Consider the following 25,758-nt stretch of genomic DNA (forward strand, 5'->3'; position numbering starts at 1 on the left):
TTGCACCCTCTTCAACCAATTAGCCAAATCGCTGGTTGATGCCTGTGCTGGTGCTTGCCACGGAGTTCTTAATGTACATTCTGTGAGGAGTGCTGGGTTACTTGCTATCTAGGGCAGGTAGTTGCCTATAGAAATAGAAGAGGAACATACATTACAATACTAGTTCTTGATAGTTGCCTATAGAAATAGAAGAGGAACATATATTTAAATATTCATTTCCAAAGATCCCTTCAAACAGTACTTACACCAGTAGAGCATGCATTATGGTGGCATACTGGAGTGAGAGAGTGTGGGCAAGTGAGTGAGCAATGGAATAGAGAAAGAGTAGCTGGAAGGATTGTACTGGACCGCAGCTTCAGAGAGGCCCTTGGCTTTACCCTAGCCTCCCTCAATATTCTTTGATTCCCAGCATGGCTTGTCTGAAGAAATTTAAGGCCCCAAAATTCTACTGACTCAGGCTGCCTAAATGTAGCAGGATGCCTAATTTTAGCCTTCCAGTGTTCCCATCCCAAATCCCAGGGATAGAATAATTGAAAAAATTAGGATGCTCATCCATACCTTTGGAGGAGCAACAGAGACACTGGAGATGAAATTGGTTCTTCAATGATAGCACAAAATGGCCGATAATGAATCAGCAGTCCATTTTACACCTTGCCCAATTTTCTTTTCCAGTGACTTCAAGGGGTGTAAAACAGGTTGCCGATTCACTATCACCTGTTTTGTGCTACTGCCGAAGGCCAGTTTCCACTCGGAATGAGATGCCAGGAGTGACAGCAGCACACTGTTACTCAGAAAACAGGTGCCCAAGGTCCTGAAAGAGAAATTAACTTGCAATTTTTTACTTTCCCTAACTTTTAATTCCATCTGGACAGATAAGCTCTGTGAAATACAAAAAATTCAAATGATAACATGTAGAGCAGAACTTTGTTGAGGATTCCAAGTATTCTTCCACCTTTCTTAGAGTGTGATTACTAGGCCAATGGTCAGAATGTTTGTTACTGAAGAAAGCTAAAAAGGAGAGAGCTATTGATTTTTTATTCTCAGTGCTGAGGATACACTATTTGTCTGTCCACTGTTCAATGCCTACATTTTCCTACAGTAATTTGGTTGCTCTTGTCTCTCAGATGTGGAGTTAATCATTGTATAATGTTTCGCATCATCAACAAAGGGAACAAATGGTTTCTGAAGACATCCTCAAGGTCATTTATGAAGGTAAAGAAAAACTATCTATGAACAAATAGACTCCAATCCCTACTGGGATGTAGATCATAATTAAGCAGGTTATTGTGTGCAATTCCAGGCACCCAATCATCAAAAGGACATTGATGCACTGGGGAGAGTTAAAAGAGTGAAATGCAATGATGATTCTGAGACTAAACGTTATGAAGAGTCTCACAGAATTAAACATGTTTTTGTTGGAGAAAAGATTAAGAGGGACTTGACTCTCAAATTGCTGAAAGGCTTTGATAATATAGTTGTAAGTAGATTATTTGACTTAGATTGTGGGCATAGAACTAGAGAACCAATTCCAAAATGAACAAACCTGAAGCAAGAATAAGAAATGAGAAGAATGTGTTTCCCAGAGCAGTAAAAATGTGTAGCTGCCTTTCAGAGAAAGTAACAATGTTGCGCACATTAAATCCTATAAAATAAAGTTAGGTGTATATCTGGTTAGGAATACAATGACGGGAGTAACTCCATTGCTTAGTGACTAGCTGAGCCATACAGACCAGGAAGGCCCTAGTTCAATCCATAGTCTATCTTGAGTAAGTTCATCTCAACTGGAGCAGAGTAGGGCTGTTATAATTGTCCTCAGTGGCCTTGCACTAGGAAGCGGATAGTGTACAATCATTCCTGCTCTCACAGTTATCCAACAACCCCTATTGTAAGTGAGGACAAGATAAGGCACGGTTTTGATGCCTCATAGTAGATCACTTGGGTGTGGTTTCCGAGGATGATTGATCTCCTTGGAGCCCAACAAGGAGTCAACACTTTCAGAAGAGCTAGCGAGAAAATTAATGAGGAAAAATATGTAGGATTGAAAGTTTAAAGGATGATAATAGACATAAATGATTAAATACGCCATGAAACACAGGGCCTATTTGATCTCCCGACGGGAGCACGTTACAATCCCGCACGGGAGTTTGAGTGGGTGGACGAGCAGATTTTAACTGCCAGGCTTCATTTGAATCAACTGATCAACCATTTCTGCCACAAAGTGGGGGTGATGAAGATCGGCAGCTGGGAGGCCACAAGCTGACAGCAGAAAAAGGCTGCGAACAGCAAGATAGGTTGTGGGGAGAGGGTTCCAAGAACCCACGGCAGGGGAGGGGAGAGAGCCCATGGAAGCATAGGCCTAGAATTTCCTTGTGGTACATGGAAGACCACTCCTGCTCCACCTGGCTCCACTAAGGAAAGTTTTTTTTAAGTTACCTTAGAGGACCTCGCTGGCTTGCCGACAGCTTTACTTGATGGGGCTGCCCCACTCAGGGCCAGGCTAAAATGCCATCAGCGTCCCATGTACGTCATTAAACCTTAATTTGCATTTACTAATGAGGCACTCGGGCCCGATGGGAGCCTTATACACTGCTAAAACTATTGGCATTAAAATCACAAATCAGCAGGAATGGAGCGAGAAATTGAGCCGCTCTATTTTAAGTGCTCCTTGCTTTTTTTCGCAAAGATTTAAAATCATCCCCAATGATTCTTGTGTTACTGAGACCGTGGAAATGCAATTAAGGTTATGGAAAACAGGTTGTAACATTAAATTGGAAATAGTAACATTGACTGTAAGACAACACTTCTGTAGATCACAAATTCAACACAATAACGCAGTGATGTTAGCCATCACATTACGTCTTTTGTTGTGTCCTTTTACAGAATGTGATTGAAGTAACTGTTGGTACCACATGGAGCCTAAACAAATGCTTGAATAACAATATATTTAGATAACAAAACTTTAATCTAAGTACTATTTCAAATAGAACAAATCAATTGTGTAACATTGGCCCAGAAATTCCGCTTTCTCCTTCCCGCGGACGTTCGACTAGATTTTAGAGAGAAAATACGCACCTACTTGAAGGTGCTGCACCCGCTCAACTTTCCGATGCACAGGCCTCCTCTTGCTGTGCATCACAGCGCATGCACGTCGAGACTTGCGCAGGCCTGGAGCTGGAGTCACATGGCTCTGGGCAGCCAATCAGGTATAGTATATTCTCATTCATAGTAATAGGAGTTTCGTAAGTCCAGAACTCCTATTACTATGAATGAGAAAGCCCCCTCAAACACCCAAAACACTAATAAAAAATAGAAAATATACACTACATATTTAAGAATAATTTAAATTAAAGTTATTAATGTCTTATAAAAAAATATATTTTCCCGATTGTTAAAAAAGTTTTTTAAATTATGCCTTAAAATAAACTTACTGTAGTAGGGAGGGTTTTTAAACAATAAAATATGTTTTCATAACTTTATTTTTATATGTTTTTGTGTGTTTTAAAACACTTGCGCCTGTAAAAGTAGGCTATGCGCCTGCTTTTTCAGGCGCAAGATTTTTGAGGACATTTGTATGCGTAAATATCGCAAATTTGTACATACAAATGTCCTCGCTCCCGATCTGGCTACGATCTGTCAAGCTGGAGAGAGATCGGAAAAGCTGGTTTTCAGCGCATGCGCATTGCGCACTGAAAACCGGCTTTTCCGATGCCTTCCCGGGTCCGTAGAAACTTCAGGCTCATTGTCTCAAGAACCAATGACAAAATTCACAGGTGAACTGGTTTCATACAGCTGTATTTCCACATTTCCACACGGCCATTTTTGTGCAAAATACATATATTTTTTAAATGTTTCTCTTTTTGTCCTAGATTATTCTGCTCTTGTCCTGAAGGAGCTGACTCATGCTAGGGTACAGTTTTATGGTCTCCAAAATTCAACCATTCTTTGTGTGTAAGCCTCGGCAATGGGTGTCAGCAGACTAGTTGACCAGAGGGCATCATAACTGAGCCTAATACTATCGTCACCCAAAGTCCACAAAGATGCATTTTCCATCAGAGGCATCTATGCTTGATTTTTCCCCTTCCTAGCTCAGGGGCAGTGAGGCCAACTACCTACCCTAACTCCACCCTGAACGTGCAGATATTGTAACACCATACTCAAATGCCATTATGATGTTTTAGGAACATAAGATATTTTAAAGCATGAATGATGTTCTTTTGTTGCATGCTGATAAAAAAACCCTCCAAATCTTCCTAACAACTTTGCAGATGTGGCAATGCCTCTTTGAACTGTGACAAAGACCTTGTCAAGTAACTATCTTTATTTTTTTTTCATTTATAAATATCATGACCAACCATAATCCTGAACTAAGTATGAAATCTTTTAGCAAACCAGCTATGTATTTATTAAGACTCAACTATATTATATATCTCTCTGATACTCTCAGACTACTCAATTGGAACAAAACAGGCCAAGAGAAACAAAAATTTAAACTTGTATTTCAAACACAAATAGAGCTGCCAATCAAATAGATATTCAAACAAATCCGACAGGATGCTTATATTTGAACTGAACGGGTTGGTCCCTCCCTTGGATGCCTGTTGCAACAAATGAGTGACTGAGGGATAAAACTAGCCTTGTGGTGGACATTAGCTCTTATGGAAACCTGACTTGAGTGAACATTTTGAACAATATGATGACCATTGCATCTGGATACCTAGACATGTAATTTATCATGGCTAATATGTACCATTTCACTGACTGTCTCCTGACAGACATTGAGCCTACCTTTAATAAATCTTTTCAGTATGCCCTCTGTCAGATTAGTAACAGCTCCTGTCCCATGATTTGTAATGTTGAACCAAAAGCCCATCTTCTTAACTATACCCTACTGGTTCAGGCTGAAAGGCACTGTCCTGAGACCCTCCAGATTATCATGCATAAAGGGTAACCTGCCTTTTGCATGCTGCTATGCTGCCTATTATCAATGTGGCAACAGGGCAACCTCACCAAGAGCTAACTGCTGGCTCCGGTGTCAGGTGGCATGAGCTAATCTGGTATGCTAGTGCTACAGAACATCTTTGCTCCATAGTCTTTGTCTAGCTCAGAGCAACCACGCAAGCTTTCTCCCTATTAATCATACTAGCTATAACATTCCCATTATTCAGATTATTCTCCTGGAGACCCTCAAATGACACAAGTGTAGACATGCCTACTTCTTTTCACTCCCATAAGTGATATTTCAACTGAACTTCAACCAGCCTACATCATCTCACCCCGTGATACTCTAAATGTGGTTTGCCATACCATCCAGGAATTGGTTGTTCAGTACCAAGTCTAGTTAGACATATCTTAATCCTTTGATTCAGTGTCTATTATTCTGCTTTTAAATCTAACATCTAGTTCCTCAAATTCCCTTTTGTATAAACTCCATACCGAAGTGCATAGTAGATAAAGGAAATAACATTCTAATTTGAAAAGTTTTATTAGAATTTGGAATTCATTGTTTGTGCCCCTTTAAAAAAGGGTCATTATGGATTTAGGGTTTAAATACTCCTTCCGCTTTTTGTGCTTCGCTTCCACGTGCTCCCAGCGAAGAGACTCGAAGTGCTCGGTGCCTTCTCGAATGCTCCTCCTCCACTTTGAGCGGTCTTTGGCCAGGGATTCTCAAGAGTCGGTGGGGATGTTGCATTTTTTCAAGCAGGCTTTGAAGCATTTTCTCTGCCCTCCTGGGGCTTGCCTGCCGTGACGTAGCTTGGAGTAGAGTGCTTGTTTTGGGAGTCTAAAATCGGACATGCGGACAATGTGGCCCGCCCACTGGAGCTGGTCGAGTGTAGTCAATGGCTCGATGCTGGTGATGTTGGCCACAGAGAGAACAGTGACATTGGTGCGCCTATCCTGCCAATGAACTGAGCTGTAGGATGATCACTGCCAACAGTGTGAATTCTAGTAACCATTCCTCTTCCTCAATAATAAAGAGTGTTTCTAAGAGTACCTAGACTATTTTGTGTCCAAAGTCCATTCTGACAGGCACCCAATTCTCTTACTACACATGCCAACCATTTTCATTTGATGCAAACATTCATTGATTTGGAGGTATTGTCCACATGTCCATGTTCACGGATGACGATTAGTGTAGATCAGGGTCCTCTCCAGAGTTTGATCAGTAGCTCCTGTCTCCGGCACTCCTGCTTTGATTCATCCTGCTGTACACTGTGAATGGAATTCTTTCAAAATCAGGACTAATGCCTACAGTGTGTAGTGGTATCAATCACTTACAGCTGGAGTGCTAAGTGGAGTGCAGTTCTTGGGGGAAGGAGAAAGAGAGAAGCCAGAAACAACAATTTTGGGGAGGGAGAGATGGAATAGGCATTTAGTAAAGGGAGAGAGATGGGAGAAACCATGAATGGTATTTTATGGGAGAATATAAAAGCCAGAAGCAGCACTTTGGAGAAGAGAGGTAGGGGAAATAAAGGCAGCATTTTGGTAGGGGAAATAAAGGAGAAGCCAGAAGTAATACTGTGGTGGGGAGAAGGAAGCCAGGAGTAGCACGTTGGAAGGGAAGAGTGCCAATATTAACGGGGGTAAGAGAGTGCCAGTGTTAATGGTGGAAGATGTGGATGGGCAAAAGAAGGAGAATGCCAGCATTAACGGAGGGCTGAGAGGAAGGAGAAAGCATCATGAACTGACAAAGGCAGAAAAAAATATGTCAACTTGAATTGAAGGGAAGATGGACAGCTTGAACTAGATGAGGGGGAGAAGTGCCATGTAGACCTGAGGAGGAGAGGGAATACAATGTCAGTGTGATTCGAGAGGGTTGGAGAAGAGAGTGTGAACTCGATGCGGGATGTTGAATGGGATATAGTGTCTCTGAACTGGGAATGGTTTGAAAGGTGAAGAGTGAGCGTTGAGGAAGTTTTTGGGTCTGGTTGGTCTCTTGAAATCTCAAATGTCGCCTTACTTTTTTGTTATTTTAAAATTTAAAATTGATTATGTGAAATTTACAATGTGTAAAATTAGTCAGAATGCATAATTTTAAATGCAAACCTTAGTTTTTTTCATGGTATGTATGACACTAGACTGCTGGGGAAATGCAAGTCAGCATGGGACGTGGAGAAGGTAGTTTTTGGAAAGTGTGTGTGCAATTATAATGCCCTGACTGAACTGATCCTGTTGTCAGTAAGCTGTGTGAATCCCTTACATAGAAACATAGAAAATAGGTGCAGGAGTAGGCCATTCGGCCCTTCGAGCCTGCACTGCCATTCAATGAGTTCATGGCTGAACATGCAACTTCAGTACCCCATTCCTGCTTTCTCGTCATACCCCTTGATCCCCCCAGTAGTAAGGACTACATCGAACTCCTTTCTTTTTGAATATATTTAGTGAATTGGCCTCAACAACTTTCTGTGGTAGAGAATTCCACAGGTTCACCACTCTCTGGGTGAAGAAGTTTCTCCTCATCTCGGTCCTAAATGGCTTACCCTTATCCTTAGACTGTGACCTCTGGTTCTGGACTTCCCCAACATTGGGAACATTCTTCCTGCATCTAACCTGTCTAAACCCATCAGAATTTTAAAGGTTTCTATGAGATCCCCTCTCATTCTTCAGTGAATACAAGCCCAGTTGATCCAGTCTTTCTTGATATGTCAGTCCCACCATCCCGGGAATCAGTCTGGTGAACCTTCGCTGCACTCCCTCAATAGCAAGAATGTCCTTCCTCAAGTTAGGAGACCAAAACTGTACACAATACTCCAGGTGTGGCCTCGCCAAGGCCCTGTACAACTGCAGTAACACCTCCCTGCCCCTGTACTCAAATCCCCTCGCTATGAAGGCCAATATGCAATTTTCTTTCTTAACCGCCTGCTGTACCTGCATGCCAACCTTCAATGACTGATGTACCATGACACCCAGGTCTCGTTGCACCTCCCCTTTTCCTAATCTGTCACCATTCAGATAATAGTCTGTCTTTCTGTTTTTACCACCAAAGTGGATAACCTCACATTTATCCACATTATACTTCATCTGCCATGCATTTGCCCACTCACCTAAACTATCCAAGTCACTCTGCAGCCTCATAGCATCCTCCTTGCAGCTCACACTGCCACCCAACTTAGTGTCATCTGCAAATTTGGAGATACTACATTTAATCCCCTCGTCTAAATCATTAATGTACAATGTAAACAGCTGAGGCCCCAGCACAGAACCTTGCATTACCCCACTAGTCACTGCCTGCCATTCTGAAAGTACCCATTTACTCCTACTCTTTGCTTCCTGTTTGCCAACCAGTTCTCAATCCACGTCAGCACACTACCCCCAATCCCATGTGCTTTAACTTTGCACATTAATCTCTTGTGTGGGACCTCAGCGAAAGCCTTCTGAAAGTCCAAATACACCATATCAACTGGTTCTCCCTTGTCCACTCTACTGGAAACATTCTCAAAAAATTCCAGAAGATTTGTCAAGCATGATTTCCCTTTCGCAAATCCATGCTGACTTGGACCTATCATGTCACCTCTTTCCAAATGTGCTGCTATGACATCCTTAATAATTGATTCCATCATTTTACCCACTACTGATGTCAGGCTGACCAGTCTATAATTCCCTGTTTTCTCTCTCCCTCCTTTTTAAAAAAGTGGGGTTACATTGGCTACCCTCCACTCCATAGGAACTGATCCAGAGTCTATGGAATGTTGGAAAATGACTGTCAATGCATCCGCTATTTCCAAGGCCACCTCCTTAAGTACTCTGGGATGCAGTCCATCAGGCCCTGGGGATTTATCGGCCTTCAATCCCATCAATTTACCCAACACAATTTCCAGACTAATAAGGATATCCCTTCGTTCCTCCTTCTTACTAGACCCTCTGACCCCTTTTATATCCAGAAGGTTGTTTGTGTCCTCCTTAGTGAATACCGAACCAAAGTACTTGTTTAATTGGTCTGCCATTTCTTTGTACCCCGTTATGACTTCCCCTGATTCTGACTGCAGAGGACCTACGTTTGTCTTTACTAACCTTTTTCTCTTTACATATCTATAGAAGCTTTTGCAATCCGTCTTAATGTTCCCTGCAAGCTTCCTCTCGTACTCTATTTTCCCTGCCCTAATCAAACCCTTTGTCCTCCTCTGCTGTGTTCTAAATTTCTCCCAGTCCCTGGGTTCACTGCTATTTCAGGCCAATTTGTATGCCACTTCCTTGGCTTTAATACTATCCCTGATTTCCCTTGATAGCCACGGTTGAGCCACTTTCCCTTTTTTATTTTTACCCAGACAGGGATGTACAATTGTTGTAGTTCATCCATGCGGTCACTAAATGTCTACCATTGCCCATCCACAGTCAACCCCTTAAGTATCATTCGCCAATCTATCCTAGCCAATTCACGCCTCATACCTTCAAAGTTAGCCTTCTTTAAGTTCTGGACATGGTCTCTGAATTAACTGCTTCATTCTCCATCCTAATGTAGAATTCCACCGTATTATGGTCACTCTTTCCCAAGGGGCCTCGCACAACGAGATTGCTAATTAATTCTCTCTCATTACACAACACCCAGTCTAAGATGGCCTCCCCCCTAGTTGGTTCCTCGACATATTCGTCTAGAAAACCATCCCTATGCACTCCAGGAAATCCTCCTCCACCGTATTGCTTCCAGTTTGGTTAGCCCAATCTGTATGTAGATTAAAGTTACCCATGATAACTGCTGCACCTTCATTGCATGCACCCCTAATTTCCTGTTTGATGCCCTCCCCAACATCACTACTACTGTTTGGAGGTCTGTACACAACTCCCACTAACGTTTTTTGCCCTTTGGTGTTCTGCAGCTCTACCCATATAGATTCCACATCATCCAAGCTAATGTCCTTCCTAACTATTGTATTCATCTTCTCTTTAACCAGCAATGCTACCCCACCTCCTTTTTCTTTTATTCTATCCTTCCTGAATGTTGAATACCCATGGATATTGAGTTCCCAGCCCTGATCATCCTGGAGCCACGTCTCTGTAATCCCAATCACATCATATCTGTTAACATCTATTTGCACAGTTAATTCATCCACCTTATTATGGATACTCCTTGCATTAAGACACAAAGCCTTCAGGCTTGTTTTTTTAACACCCTTTGTCCTTTTAGAATTATGATGTAGTGTGGCCCTTTTTGTTTCTTGCCTTTGTTTACTCGGCCTTCCAATATTGCTTTTTACCTTTCTACTATCTGTTTCTGACTCCATATTACTTTGCCCTATCTCGCTGCATAGGTTCCAATCCCCCTGCCATATTAGTTTAAAACTCCCGAACTGCATTAGCAAATGTTACCCCTAGGACATCAGTTCCAGTCCTGCCCAAGTGCAGACCGTCCCTTTTGTACAGGTCCCACTTCCCCCAGAACTGGTTCCAATGTCCCAGGAATTTGAACCCCTCCCTCTTGCACCACTGCTCAAGCCACGTATTTATTCTAACTATCCTGTTCCTTCTACTCTGATTAGCACGTGGCACTGGTAGCAATCCAGAGATTACTACCTTTGAGGTTCTACTTTTTAATTTAACTCCTAGCTCCCTAAATTCAGCTTGTAGGACCTCTTCCCGCTTCTTACCTATATTGTTGGTACCTACATGTACCACGACAACTGGCTGTTCACCCTCCCTCTCCAGAATGCTCTGCAGCCGCTCCGAGACATCCTTGACCCTTGCACCAGGGAGGCAACATACATGCTATTAGGAATTTTTAAAAAACTCATTAAATCTTTTTTGGTCCAATAATAGATTATCTGCTGATCTTGGGAAAATAAGTTTTAAAATATAAAAAAATAATTAATTCCTAAAATTGCAAATAAAGAATTTTTAAAAACTGTTTGGAGTGACTGAGATAGGAGATTACCAGAATTAAGAGAGTGGGGATGGAGAGTGCCACCATGAAATGGGGAAAGAAGAGGCAGATAAATTAGAGAAATTAGTAAAAATATAGAATAATAATCATGAGGGGTTTCAACTACCCCGATATTAGCCCGACAGAAGAGGTAAAGGGAATCAGGGAATGGTGTTGCTACAATGTGCACAGGACTCCTTTCTAACCCAATATGTAAAAAGCCCAACAAGGGAGGACTCGCTACTGGATCTAGTAATGGGAAATGAACCAGAGCAGATAAGAGAAGTAAAAGTATGGGAACATCTAGGCAATAGTGACCACAATATAATATGTTTTAAGATGATAATTGAGAAGGACATAAGTATGACAAAAAACAGGATAATAGATTGGAGATAAGCTGATTTTGTGGGGCTGAGAATAAAACTTGGGAAAATAAAATGGGCAAAAATATTGTCAAAAAGCAATATAGAACAGCAATGGGAAACATTTAAAACAGTATTCAACAGAGTGCAGTGACAATATATTCTGCTGAAAGGAAAGAACAGACGAAATACTAATGAGACTCCATGGATGAATAAAACCATAAGGGAACAATTGAGGGTAAGGAAAGAGGCATACAGGAGGAGAGTGCATGATATGGGAAAATATGAAAAGATTAGGAGAGAAGTCCAAAAAATTAATTAGGAAGGCAAAGAGGAACTATGAAATTAAATTATCAAGGTACAGGAAACAAAATAGTAAAATATCTTTCAGGCACATCAATAAAAAAGGAAGGTTGGGATGGGAATAGGGTCATTAAGGAATAGACAGAATACGAGCACAAGTAACGATAGAGATGACAGAAATATTAAATAATTTTTTGCTTCAGTATTTATCAGGGAGATAGAATAGGAGATAAATGACATTGGATGTTGAGATTAGTAATAAGATAAATGCATTTAAATAAAAAGGCGATATATTAAATAAACAAATCAAACTCAAAGAGAATAAAACCCCAGGTCCGGATGGATTGCATTCATGCCTTTAAAAAATTTCTAGGGACGAGATAGCAGAGGCATTACTACACATATTTAATAATTTGTTAGAAAAAAGTAGTGCCAGAGCATTGACGGATCATAACATAATACCTATGTTTAAGAAGGGGGATAGAACATGTCCAGGGAATTATAGACCAGTCAGCTTAACATCAGTGGTAGGAAAAATAATGGAATCCGTACTAAAGGAGAAAATAGAACATCTAGAAACCAAATATATAATAATAAATAGTCAGCATGGATGTCAAAAGGAAAAGTCTTGCTTGACCAACCTCTTGAATTTTTTGAAGAGGTAACAGAGAGAGTAGACAATGATAATGCAGTAGATGTAATTTATCTAGATTTTCAAAAGGTCTTTGTTAAGGTATCCCATAATAGACTGTTAAACATGGTCAGAGTATGCAGAGTTAGGGGAAAAGTAACAGAATGGAGAGAGAGCTAGCTGGCATCAAGACAGAAAGCAGAGAGTAGGGGTAAAAGGTAGCTATTCACAGTGGAAGAAGGTGGGTAGTAGTGCTCCACAAGGATCAGTGCTGGGAACACTGTTCACAATTTATATTAACAATTTTGACTTTGGAATCAAAAACACAATTTCCAAATTTGCGGATAACACCAAATTGGGGGGACAGTCAATACTGAGGACTGCAACAAATTACATAAGAACATAAGAAATAGGAGCAGGAGTAGGCCATTTGGCCCTTCGTGCTTGCTCCGCCATTCAATAAGATCATGGCTAATCTGATCATGGACTCAGCTCCACTTCCTGCCCGCTCCCCATAATCCTTTACTCACTTATCGCTCAAAAATCTGTCTATCTCCGCCTTAAATATATACAATGACCCATTAAATTCAATTCAAACGTTTATGTAAAAATGAAAAAATTATACAACAATTTTAAAACTTTGTAAAACTTACAACTTATAAAACAACTGTAACAACTTTAATAACAACTTTAACAAAACTTTAACAACTTGAATAACCTTTTAAAAATCAAACTTGAATTATTAAATGAACAAATACAAGAAAAGACCCTTTACTGTCCTTGACCACGATCTCGACCTCGACCGCGTGCTACACCACCCTTGGGACTATTCCCCCTTTCTTATTCCCGCCCTTCCCTTTCCCATGGCCCCTGAGCCCGGACCTCCCCTTGGTGGTACTAAGCTGGCGTGCAGCACCACACCCAGAGTGCAGTTGTCGTTGGGGGTCAGACATTGCAGGCGCAATAAATGGGGCCTCAGGAGAAACTCGTGATGTGGAAGGCATGGCTTCAGGGCTGGAAAATACTGTCAGCTCACCACCCTCAGGAGCTGTCGACCTGACTAATATGGCATGGGGGGGATTCTGCGCCGTGTCCCAATCCCGTCGATTACCGCATGGCTTCGACGGAGTTGGCGGTTCGCTCCATCACGGTGATCATATGTGACATATCCTCCGACTGCCGCTCTGATAGAGCTGCGATGTTTGCAGCTATCATAGCCATGGCCTTGAGCAGCTTTCGACCTATTTCAACGCTGGCTTGTGACAGACACACCATGTCCTGATATGCGCCTATCTGTCGTGCAGCAACCGACCTTTTCTGCACTAACCTCCATCGGTGTGGCAAAGGCGTTGCAACACTGGGGGTGCATTGCTGCACAACACTTGGTCCCGCAGAATCAGAGGAGCCATGGGAGAATCCCCTGAATACAGACTCGGTGGTGGAGGATGTTGCTAAGTCTTGAATAAAGAGTCAGACTAGATACTGCAAGCTCAAAGTAAGGTGTGACTGTAGTCCTTTATTACAGATCTCAGAGTGCCTCTCCAGCCTGTGAGGCCTCCTTATATACAGGTGCTCCCAAGGGTTGTGGGATCCCTTGTGACTCCAGGGGATAAGCCCTCTAGTGGTTAGACATGGTATTTACAGGTTTGCATATATAACAGCTGGCCCACATGAAACTGGCGTATCCTCCTCTGTCTCCACTCCCACCTCCACTGGCTCCAGGATTAGTGGCTCTTCTTCTTCCTCTTCATCATCTCTGCCAGTGGTGAAGTCGGGAGAGGGCTGGGTGACGCCAGAGGTGGAGGCAGTGGGTTTCTCGTCTGGTCTCTCTGTGCAGGTGTTGTCTGAATCATCCGAATCTGGAACTTGTAAACAACATTTAAAAATGCTTGGCACCAGGGGAGGGGTCAGGCTTACATGAATACATAGTACAGTGACTTAGTGCAGTCTTACTTAAATGTCCACCACTGCTGCAGTACTGCATTACATATCGCAGACAGACAATACATATATGCATTGTGTTACATGCCCCCAACATTGCAGTACATTACCTGAGGCCAACATTACAATTATAGTTACATGACATGAGAGGACCGCAACACAGACTGGGGATTGTATTCAACTTACCGTCCTGTGTGAGTGGGTCAGCTCCAATGCCGGTGGTGGCACGGTTGCTATCCCCAACCAGGGACCGGGCATGGATCTCGATTTTGATCAGTGGCTCTTGGGTTGTGGGTCCTTCTCCCCGTCCTGCCCCCTCCCCCCCCCCTGCAATACACTGCTGATCGGCTGTTATTGCAGATGTCTACTTCTGCAGAAAGTAAAGTCAATAAAAGTAAAAATCTTCAATCCATTTAACATCGCAGACACACAATGTCACACAGACACACATAAAAAAACACTGCGTTGATCCTCTTGTCATTGCCTGAAAGCACAAATACATCATCATAACCTTGGAATAAATAACATCATCCATGTGACGCTGAATCTACATTTACATGGCACATGGCACATGGGAGGTGGGGGGGTGCATAAATAAAATCATTATATTTTCTTGCGACCCTCACCAGGCCGTTCCACCTCTTAAGGCACCTTTCCCCGGTGTGTACCACGGTACATGTGGAGGACACAGCCTCTTCGATCTCATCACATATCCTGTTGTACTTCTTTAGGGGTGCTTTCCATGACCACCCTTCGTTAGCTCTGAGTCCCTCTCTGTGATATTCTCGAGAAGGGCAGGTAACTCCGTCTCATTCAAGGCGGGCGCCTTCAACCTCCCGTCCTTTTCGATGTTCCTGCGCTTTGACCATTTTTTTAACATCACCATTATATTTATGTTGTTCTGATTATTGCTTTGTAAAATATGTCTTATTATTGTTCAAACTGTAGAATTATTATTTGTTGTGAATATTTTTTAACTCTGCAATGTGTTTTTAAAGTAACTGATTGTCGACTAGCTTGCTGTTCCTTCTCACTTTCTATCCCCGACTGCAAATGTAACACCCCTATTTAAGAAAGGAGGCAGTCAAAAAGCAGGAAACTATAGACCAGTTAGCCTAACATCTGTGGTTGGGAAAATGTTGAAGTCCATTATTAAAAAAGCAGTAGCAGGACATTTGGAAAAACATAATTCAGTCAGGCAGAGTCAGCGTGGATTTATGAAGGGGAAGTCATGTTTGACAAATTTGCTGGAATTCTTTGAAAATGTAATGAACAGGGTGGATAAGGGGAAACCAGCGAATGTGGTGCATTTGGACTTCCAGAAGGCATTTGACAAGGTGCCACATAAAAGGCACAAGAAAAAATTTCACGGAGTTGGGAGTAATATATTAGCATGGAGAGAGGATTGGCTAACTAACAGAGAACAGAGAGTCAGGATAAATGGTTCATTCTTGGGTTGGCAACCAGTAACTAGTGGGGTGCCGTAGGAATCAGTGCTGGGACTCCAACTATTTACAATCTATATTAACGACTTGGATGAAGGGACTGAGTGTAATGTAGCTAAGTTTGCTGATGATACAAAGATGGGGAGAAAAGCAATGTGTGAGGAGGACACAAAAAATCTGCAAAAGGACATAGACAGGCTAAGTGAATGGGCAAAAATTTGGCAGATGGAGTATAATGTGGGAAAATGTAAAGTTATGTACTTCGGCAAAAAAAAATCGAGGAGCAAGTTATTATTTAAATGGAGAAACATTGCAAAGTGCTGCAGTACAGCGGGACCTGGGGGTCCTGATGCATGAAACATCATCATCATCATCATAAGCAGTCCCTCGGAATCGAGGAAGACTTGCTTCCACTCCCAAAGTGAGTTCTTTGATGGCTGAACAGTCCAATACGAGAGCCACAAACCCTGTCACAGGTGGGACAGACATTCATCGGGGGAAGGGGTGATTGGGGCTGGTTTTCCGCATGCTCCTTCCGCTATCTGCGCTTGACCTCTTCACACTTTTTGCGTTGAGACTCGAAGAGCTCAACACCCTCCCGGATGTACTTTCTCCACTTAAGGCGGTCTTCGGCCAGGGTCTCCCAGGTGTCAGTGGTGATGTCGCACTTTACCAGAGAGGCTTTGAGAGTGTCCTTGTAACATTTCCACTGCCCACCTTTGGCTCAATTACCATAAAGCATTTGCCTCGGGAGTCTCGTATCTGGCATGTGAACTATGTGGCCTGTCCAGCGAAGCTGATCGAGTGTGGTCAGTGCTTCAATACTGGGGATGTTAGCCTGACGAGCACACTGATGTTGGTGCGCCTGTCCTCCCAGGGGATTTTCAGGATCTTGCAGAGACATTGTTGGCGACTTGAGGTGCCTTCTATACATCGTCCATGCCTCAGATCCATACTGGAGGGCAGGTATTACTCCAGCCCTGTAGACCATGAGCTTGGTGGTAGATTTGAGGGCCTGGTCTCCAAACACTGTTTTCCTCAGACGGCCGAAGGCTGCACTGGCACACTGAAGGCGATGTTGAATCTCCGCATCACTGTCTGCCTTTGTTGATAAGAGGCTCCTATGAATGAAACACAAAAGCTTAGTATGCAGGTACAGCAAGTGATCAAGAAGGCCAATGGAATCTTGGCCTTTATTGCAAAGGGGATGGAGTATAAAAGCAGGGAAGTCTTGCTACAGTTATACAGGGTATTGGTGAGGCCACGCCTAGAATACTGCATGCAGTTTTGGTTTCCATATTTAAGAAAGAATGTACTTGCTTTGGAGGCAGTTCAGAGAAGGTTCACCAGGTTGATTCTGGAAATGAGGGGGTTGACTTATGAGGAAAGGTTGAGTAGGTTGGGCCTCTACTCATTGTAATTCAGAAGAATGAGAGGTGATCTTATCAAAATGTATAAAATTATGAGGGGGCTTGACAAGGTGGATGCAGAGAGGATGTTTCCACTGATAGGGGAGACTAGAACTAGGGGGCATAATCTTAGAATAAGGGGCCACCCATTTAAAACTGAGACGAGGAGGAATTTCTTCTGTCAGAGGGTTGTAAATCTGTGAAATTCACTGACTCAGAGAGCTGTGGAAGCTGGGTCATTTAATAAATTTAAGACAGAGATAGACAGTTTCTTAACCGATAACGGATTAAGGGGTTATGGGGAGCGGGCAGGGAAGTGGACCTGAGTCCATGATCAGATCAGCCATGATCGTATTAAATGACGGAGCAGGCTCGAGGGGCCATATGGCCTACTCCTGCTCCTATTTCTTATATTCTTATTCAACTCACTGCGCATGCGCGGGTGACCCCTGACTCACGAAATCGCAGGTCAAACGCATCTGTGAAAAAAACGAGAAAAAGAAATTCAGTGCACCACTGTCCATCAAAAAGAAAGTCAATCTGGGTCGACTACTATGTTATCTACTGCGTACTGCAGACCGCTGGCATACCACCGACACACTGGCGAAAAAAAATCGACAATTTTGTCCTCTTCGGTCTCGGCGGTATGTCGGTGGTTAGAAATGATGCACCGCTGGCATACCGCTGAGAAATGGGCAGATCTTATGCATTGACCAATTTTGGGCCCTTAGAGTACTGTGTACAGATCTGGTCAACATATTATAAAAACGATATAGAGGCACTGGAGAGGGTGCAGAGAAGATTTACAAGGATGATATAAAATGTGAGGGTATACATATCAGAAAAGGATGATCAGGCTGGGTCTCTTTTCCCTAAAACAAAAGAAGGCTGAGAGGTGATCTAATCGACCTCAATATAAGATAGTCACCAAGAAATCCAATAGAGAATTCAGAAAAAACTTCTTTACCCAAAGAGTGGTGAGAATGTGGAACTCGCTACCACAGGGAGCGGTTGAAGTGAATAGTATAGATGCATTTAAGGGGAGACTAGATAAGCATATGAGGGAGAAGGGAATAAAGGGCATTGCTGATAGATTTAGATGAGGAAAGATGGGAGGATGCTCGAATGGAGCATAATCGTCAGCATGGACTGGTTGGGCCGAATGACCTGTTCCTGTGCCTTATGTCCTATGTAATCCTATGTAGAGTGCCAGCTTGAATGAGATGGAAGAAGAGTACCAGTTTAAGTAGGGAGAAAAGTGCCAGGTTGAATAGATAAGGGAAAAGAAGAGTTGTATAATGAACTGCGAGTGTCAGAGAAATGAGATTCTGTCCCTGTGAAAAGCTGGAGAGTTTGATGGGATGTAGTGTCTCTGTGAACTGGGAATGTCAGATGATTTGTGAGTTAAGTTTGTGGTAAGTGATTGGTTAGTCTGTTGAAAATCCAAAGGTCACTTGGTTTTTCATTAAAAAAAACTCAGGAGCTTTTACTTGTGAAATATAAAAGTACTTAAAGTTAACCAAAATTGTTATTTCAATGTAAAAACAATGATTTGCCTGGGGAACTCCCAGGATTAATTCCAGAAATGCACTAGATTACCTATACTTCTGTTATTGCATTTTAGGTACCTTTTAACAAGTGTCACTTACTAAAACCTAACACTTTGACCAAGCTTTTGGTCACCTGTCCTAATATCTCTCTGTGTCTGTGTGTCAAATGTTATCTGATAACGCTCCAATGAGGTGGCTTGGGATGTGTTTGCTATGTTAAGGTGCTAGTTGCTGTTGTCAGACTGTCGGTGGATGGTGCACAGCCTGTATCTGGATCAAAACAGAAAATGCTGGAAATCTCAGCGGGTCAGGCAGCATCTGTGGAGAGAGAAACAGAGTTAATGTTTCCGGTCGATGACCCTTCGTCAGAACTGGCAAATGTTCGAATTGAATAGATTCTTAATGAGCATTAAAAGGGGGAAGGGAGGAAAGAACAAAAGGGAAGGCCTGTGATAGGGTGAAAGACAGGAGAGATTAAAAAGGGATGATGGGCCGACATGAGATGGTAATGGCAGAAGTTAGAAAAATGATTAAGAAAGGGAAGATAGACTATGAAAGTAAACTAGCATGAAATATAAAAACAGATAGCAAGAGTTTCTAGAGGTATATAAAAAGGAAAAGAGAGGGGACTAAAGTAAATGTTGGTCCTTTAGAGGACGAGACCGGGGAATTAGTAATGGGGAACATGGAGATGGCAGAAACTCTGAACAAATATTTTGTATCAGTCTTTACGGTAGAGGACACTAATAATATTCCAACAGTGGATAGTCAAGGGGCTATAGGCGGGAAGGAATACAATCACAATCACTAAGGAGGTGGTACTCAGTAAGATAATGGGATTAAAGGTGGATAAATCCTCTGGACCTGATGGCTTGCATCCTAGGGTGTTGAGAAGTAGCAGCAGGGATAGTGGATGCATTGGTTGTAATTTACCAAAATTCCCTGGATTCTGGGGAAGTCCCAGCAGATTGGAAAACTGCAAATGTAACATCCCTATTTAAAAAAGGAGGCAGACAAAAAGCAGGAAACTATAGACCAGTTAGCTTAACATCTATGGTTGGGAAAATGTTGGAGTCCATTATTAAAGAAGCAGTAGCAGGAAATTTAGAAAAGCATAATTCGGTCAGGCAGAGTCAGCATGGATTTATGAAAGGGAAGTCATGTTTGACAAATTTGCTGGAATTCTTTGAGGATGTAACGAACAGGGTGGATAAAGGGGAACCAGTAGATGTGGTGTATTTGGACTTCCAGAGGGCATTTGACAAGGTGCCACATAAAAGGTTGCTGCACAAGATAAAAGTTCACGGGGTTGGGGGTAATATATTAGCATGAATAGAGAATTGGCTAACTAACAGAAAACAAAGAGTCGGGATAAATGGTTCAATCTCGGATTGGCAATCAGTAACTAGTGGGGTGCCGCAGGGATCAGTGCTGGGATCCCAACTATTTACAATCTTTTGAATGACTTGGAAGAAGGGACCGAGTGTAACGTAGCCATGTTTGCTGATGATACAAAGATGGGGGGAAAAGCAATGTGTGAGGAGGACACAAAAAATCTGCAAAAGGACATAGACAGCCTGAGTGAGTGGGAAAAAACTTAGCAGATGGAGTATAATGTTGGAAGATGTGAGGTTATGCACTTCGGCAGAAAAAAATCAAAGAGCAAGTTATTATTTAAATGGGGAAAAATTGCAAAGTGCTGCAGTACAGCGGGACTTGGGGGTACTTATACATGAACAGGTGACTAGAACTAAGGGGCATAATCATAGAATAAGGGGGCTCCCATTTAAAACTGAGATGAGGAAGAATTTCTTCTCTCGGAGGGTTGTAAATCTGTGGAATTTGCTGCGTCAGAGCGCTGTGGAAACTGGGTCATTGAATACATTTAAGACTAGAGATAGAGAGTTTCTTAACCGATATCATAGAAAGATAGAAAATAGGTGCAGGAGTAGGCTATTCGGCCCTTCGAGCTTGCACCACCATTCAATAAGATCATGGCTGATCATCACCTCAGTACCCCTTCCCTGCTTTCTCTCCATACCCCTTGATCCCTTTATTCGTAAGGGCCATATCTAACTCCCTCTTGAATATATCCAATGAACTGGCATCAACAACTCTCTGCGCCAGAGAATTCCACAGGTTAACAACTCTCTGAGTGAAGACGTTCCTCCTCATCTCGGTCCTAAATGGCTTACCCCTTATCCTTAGACTGTATCCCCTGGTTCTGGACTTCCCCAACATCGGGAATATTCTTCCTGAATCTAACCTGTCCAGTCCCGTCAGTATTTTATATGTTTCTATGAGATCCCCTCTCATTCTTCTAAACTCCAGTGAATAAAGGCCCTGTCGATCCAGTCTCTCCTCATATGTCAGTCCTGCCATCCCGGGAATCAGTCTGGTGAACCTTCGCTGCACTCGCTCAATAGCAAGAATGTCCTTCCTCAGATTAGGAGACCAAAACTGAACACAATATTCCTGGTGAGGCCTCATCAAGGCCCTGTACAACTGCAGTAAGACCTCCTTGCTCCTATACTCAAATCCCCGAGCTATGAAGGCCAACATGCCATTTGCCTTCTTCACTGCCTGCTGTACCTGCATGCCAACTTTCAACGACTGATGTACCATGACACCCAGGTCTCATTGCACCTTCCCTTTTCCTAATCTGCTGCCATTCAGATAATATTCTGCCTTCGTGATTTTGCCACCAAAGTGGATAACCTCACATTTATCCATATTATACCGCAACTGCCATGTATTTGCCCACTTACCTAACCTGTCCAAGTCACCCTGCAGCCTCTTAGCATCCTCCTCGCACCTCACATTGCCACCCAGCTTAGTGTCATCTGCAAACTTGGAGATATTACACTCAATTCCTTCATCTAAATTAGTGATGTATATTGTAAATAGCTGGGGTCCCAGCACTGAGCCCTGCGCCTCCCCACTAGTTACTGCCTGCCATTCTGAAATGGATCCGTTTATCACGACTCTCTGTTTCCTGTCTGCTAGCCAGTTCTCCATCCATGTCAATACATTACCCCCAATACCATGTGCTTTAATTTTGCACACCAATCTCTTGTGTGGGACATTGTCAAAAGCCTTTAGAAAGTCCAAATCCAACACATCCACTGGTTCTAAAGCAATGTGCGAGGAGCTCCCAAATGATCTGCAAAAGAACATAGACAGCCTGAGTGAGCGGGAAAAATTTTAGCAGATGTAGTATAATGTTGTAAGGTGTGAGGTTATGCACTTTCCCTTTCATGAATCCATGCTGACTTGGACCGATCTTGTCACTGCTTTCCAAATGCGCTGTTATTTCATCTTTCATAATTGATTCCAACATTTTCCCCACCACTGACATCAGGCTTGTTGTGTATGGAGAAAGAGTCAATCTGAATACTGTGAGCTCAAAGTAACGTGTGACCTTAGTCTTTTATTGCAGGTCTCCAGAGTGCCTCTCCAACCTGTGAAGCCAACTTAAATACCTGTGCTCCCAAGGGATTATGGGATCCGGGGAATGAGCCTTCTGGTGGCTGTACAGAGTAAATACAAGTCCACATATATAACAACATTCCCCCCCAAAGTCAATAGTGTAACTATTTACAATGTGAGTCGATCTGGGGCCCTTCTTGCCCTGGTTGATCGTCTCGGTGTGAAAGCTGTGTTGTTGAATCATTTGTTGGGCCCTCGCTGGGCTGCTGTGCAGCTGGCCTTGCTGGGCTGCCTGGTGTGTTGGGCCCTCCAGGGCTGCTGTGGATGATGGGTTCTGCTTCGTGGTTAACCGTGGTATCGGTTGCCACTGGTGTGTATGTTGGGGGATCAAAAATGTAGGCTCCAAGGTGGGTTGCTCAGGGTAGTCCGTGAATCTGAGTTTAATTTGGTCCAAGTGTTTCCGGCGAATGAGTTCTTTTGAAAGTTTGGCCCGAAATACCCTGCTCCCCCCTTTGGCCATGACAGTGCCGGGAGCCACTTGGGACCTTGTCCATAATTTAAAATAAATACAGGATCATTGACTTCAATCTCGCATTACATATTTGCGCTGTCATGGTATGCACTTTGTTGAAGCCGCTTGCTCTTTACCTGTTCATGTAGATCAGGGTGAACTAACTAACGAGAGCCTTGCCTTGAATGCTCTTTTCGTGAGCAGTTCAGCAGGTGGGATCCCAGTGAATGAGTCCTGCTCGTGCGGTAGCTAAGCAGGACTCGGGATAGGCGAGTCTGCAGTGAGCCTTCAGTTACCCTTTTCAAGCCTTGCTTGATGGTTTGCACTGCTCTCTCTGCCTGACGATTGGACGCTGGTTTAAACAGGGCAGATATGACATGTTTGATCCCGTTACGGGTCATGAATTCTTTGAACTCAGCACTGGTAAAACATGGCCCGTTGTCGCTCACCAGGACATCGGGTAAGCCGTGTGTGGCAAACATGGCCCACAGGCTTTCAGTAGTGGCAGCGGACGTGCTAGCCGACATTATCTTACATTCAATCCACTTGGAGTACGCGTCAACAACCACAAGGAACATTTTATCCAAGAACGGGCCTGCATAGTCGACGTGTACCCTAGACCACGGTTTGGAGGGCCAAGACCATAAACTTAGCGGCGCCTCCCTGGATACATTGCTTAACTGCGAGCATGTATTACATCTGTGAATGCAGGACTCTAAGTCTGCATCGATACTGGGCCACCACACGTGGGATCTGGCTATCACTTTCATCATTACGATGCCTGGGTGGGTACTGTGGAGGTCATTGATGAAGGTATCTCTGCCCTTCTTGGGGACCAGTACTCGATTGCCCCACAGAAGGCAGTCTGCCTGTATAGACATTTCATCTTTGTGCCGCTGGAATGGCTTTATCTCTTGCTGCATTTCCACTGGGACATTGGACCAGCTCCCATGAAGCACACAGCTTTTGACTAGAAATAATAAGGGGTCCTGGCTTGTCCAGGTTTTGATCTGCCGGGCAGTGACGGGTGATTGCTAATTCTCAAATGCTTCCATAATCATGGCGAGATCTGTGGGCTGCGCCATTTCCACCCCCGTCGTGGGCAATGGCAGCCTACTGAGAGCATCGGCGCAGTTTTCTATGCCTGGCCTGTGGCAGATGGCGTAGTTGTATAAGGACAACATGAGCACCCATCTCTGGATGCAGGCGGATGCATGGTATTTATCCCTTTACTTTCGGAAAACAGGGATATAAGTGGCTTATGGTCAGTTTCCAATTCGAATTTTAGCCAAACAGGTTATTGATGCATTTTCTTTACCCCATAGACACACGCTAACGCTTCTTTCTCAATCATGCTGTAGGCTCTTTCAGCCTTAGACAGACTCCTGGATGCATAAACAACCGCTTGCAGTTTCCCGAAATCATTAGCTTGTTGCAATACACACCCGACACCGTATGACGACGCATCACATGCTAGTACCAAACGCTTACATGGATCATACAACACAAGCAATTTGTTTGAGCATAACAATTTTCTCGCTTTTACAAAGGCATTTTCTTGCCTTTTGCCCCAAACCCTTTCGCCCTCTTTTCGTAGTAAGACATGCAGTGGTTCTAGCAGAGTGCTGAGACCCGGTAAGAAGTTACTAAAGTAGTTCAAGAGTCCCAGAAACGACCGCAGCTCCGTCATGTTCTGTGGCCTCGGTGCATTCTCGATTGCCTCCATCTTCGCGTTGGTGGGCCTGATGTCATCCACCACAATCCTCCTTCCCAGGAACACCACTTCGGGCACCAGGAAAACACACTTCGAGCGTTGACTAAGAACCTCCTCCAGGTTCTGCAGGTGCTTGACTGTGTTCCGACCTGTGACCAAGGTGTCGTCCTGGAAGACCACGGTGTGCAGGACCGACTTCAGTAAACTTTCCATGTTTCTCTGGAATATCGCCACCGCTGATCGGATTCCAAATGGGCACCTATTATAAACAAAAATACCTTTGTGCATGTTAATGCAGGTGAGGGCCTTCGATGATTCCTCCAGTTCCTGCGTCATGTCGGCTAAAGTCAGATCCAGCTTCGTGAACGTCTTTCCTCCCGCCAGCATTACAAAGAGGTTGTTGGCTTTTGGTAGCGGGTATTGGTCCTGCAGGGTGAAACGATTGATTGTTACTTTGTAATCGCCACAGATTCTGACAGTGCCGTCTCCCTTGAGGACTCGGACAATAGGACTGGCCCACTCGCTGAACTCGATCGGTGAAATTATGCCGTCTCGTTGCAGCCGGTCTAACTCGATCTCTATCTTTTCTCTCATCATGTACTGTACTGCTCTCGCCTTGTGATGGAGGGGTCGTGCCCCCGGAATTAGGTGGATCTGCACTTTTGCTCCTTGGAATTTCCCGATGCCTGGTTTGAACAGCGAAGGAAATTTGTTTAAGACCTGGGCACACGCAGTGTCGTCAGCAGGCGATAGCGCTCGGATGTTGTCCCAGTTCCAGAGTATCTTTCCCGGCCAGCTGCTGCCGAGCAGCGTGGGACCATCGCCCGGTACCACCCAGAATAGTAGCTTGTGCACCATTTCATCGTAAGTGACCTTTACGGTAGCACTGCCGATTACAGGAATCAGTTCTTTTGTGTAAGTTCTTAGTTTCATGCGAATTGGAGTTAAGACCTTGCTGCACCACAATCTTTCGAAAGTCTTTTTGCCCATGATGGATTGGCTTGCGCCCATGCCCAGCTCCATTGACACTGGGAGTCCATTTAGTTCAACATTCAGCATTATCGGGGGACAATTCGTGGTGAATGTGTGTATCTCTGCCTACTCTATCTGAGGCTCTGTTTCGTCGTGATCCTCCTCTGCAACATGGTGGTTTGCAGGCTTAACAGGCTTAGCAGCTCGCCTGCACACTTGTTGGAGGTGTCCCATTGTTCCATAGCCGTTGCAAACGTATCCTTTGAATCGGCATGAATGGGAACTGTAAAGTCCTTACACAATACCACAAGTCCCCACGAGGCACATTCTATGGACAAGGTCACTCTGTGACCTGCACCGTTATTCACAGGACCAAGAAGTGATGACCCTGCGTGGGACCTCCCTTTATATACCTGGATGACCAGGTGAGGAGTGTCTCAAACAAGTTCACCCCCTGTGGTCAATGTGTGCATTTCTCAAGTATATACAGTATTGTTACATGAAGGTTACATACATGACATCACCTACCCCCAATGTCTTATTGGGATCACAGGTTAAGTCTTTCGGGTGGTCTGCACTCCCTCGTGGAGCGCCGCAGTTGGGGCTCTGGCTGTTGAGCCTTGGACTGCGTGTCTGTCC

General features: G+C 43.6%; 1 protein-coding gene across 2 annotated transcripts in view; it reads left to right on the top strand.

Annotated features, from left to right (window-relative positions):
- Positions 1–1,125: 1,125 nt before the first annotated feature.
- The window catches only part of tmem161b (transmembrane protein 161B), a 144,316-nt gene continuing 119,683 nt past the window's right edge, over positions 1,126–25,758 (top strand). The window contains exon 1 of one of the 2 annotated variants that reach the window (XM_070885251.1): positions 1,126–1,212. In XM_070885251.1, coding sequence (XP_070741352.1) covers positions 1,176–1,212 — 37 coding nt within the window. In that variant the 5' untranslated portion in view covers positions 1,126–1,175. The remainder of the gene's footprint in view (positions 1,213–25,758) is intronic. The other variant, XM_070885260.1, reaches the window with a different exon arrangement.

The sequence above is a fragment of the Pristiophorus japonicus genome, chromosome 1 (assembly GCF_044704955.1).
Source record: "Pristiophorus japonicus isolate sPriJap1 chromosome 1, sPriJap1.hap1, whole genome shotgun sequence".
Lineage (NCBI taxonomy): Eukaryota > Metazoa > Chordata > Chondrichthyes > Pristiophoridae > Pristiophorus > Pristiophorus japonicus.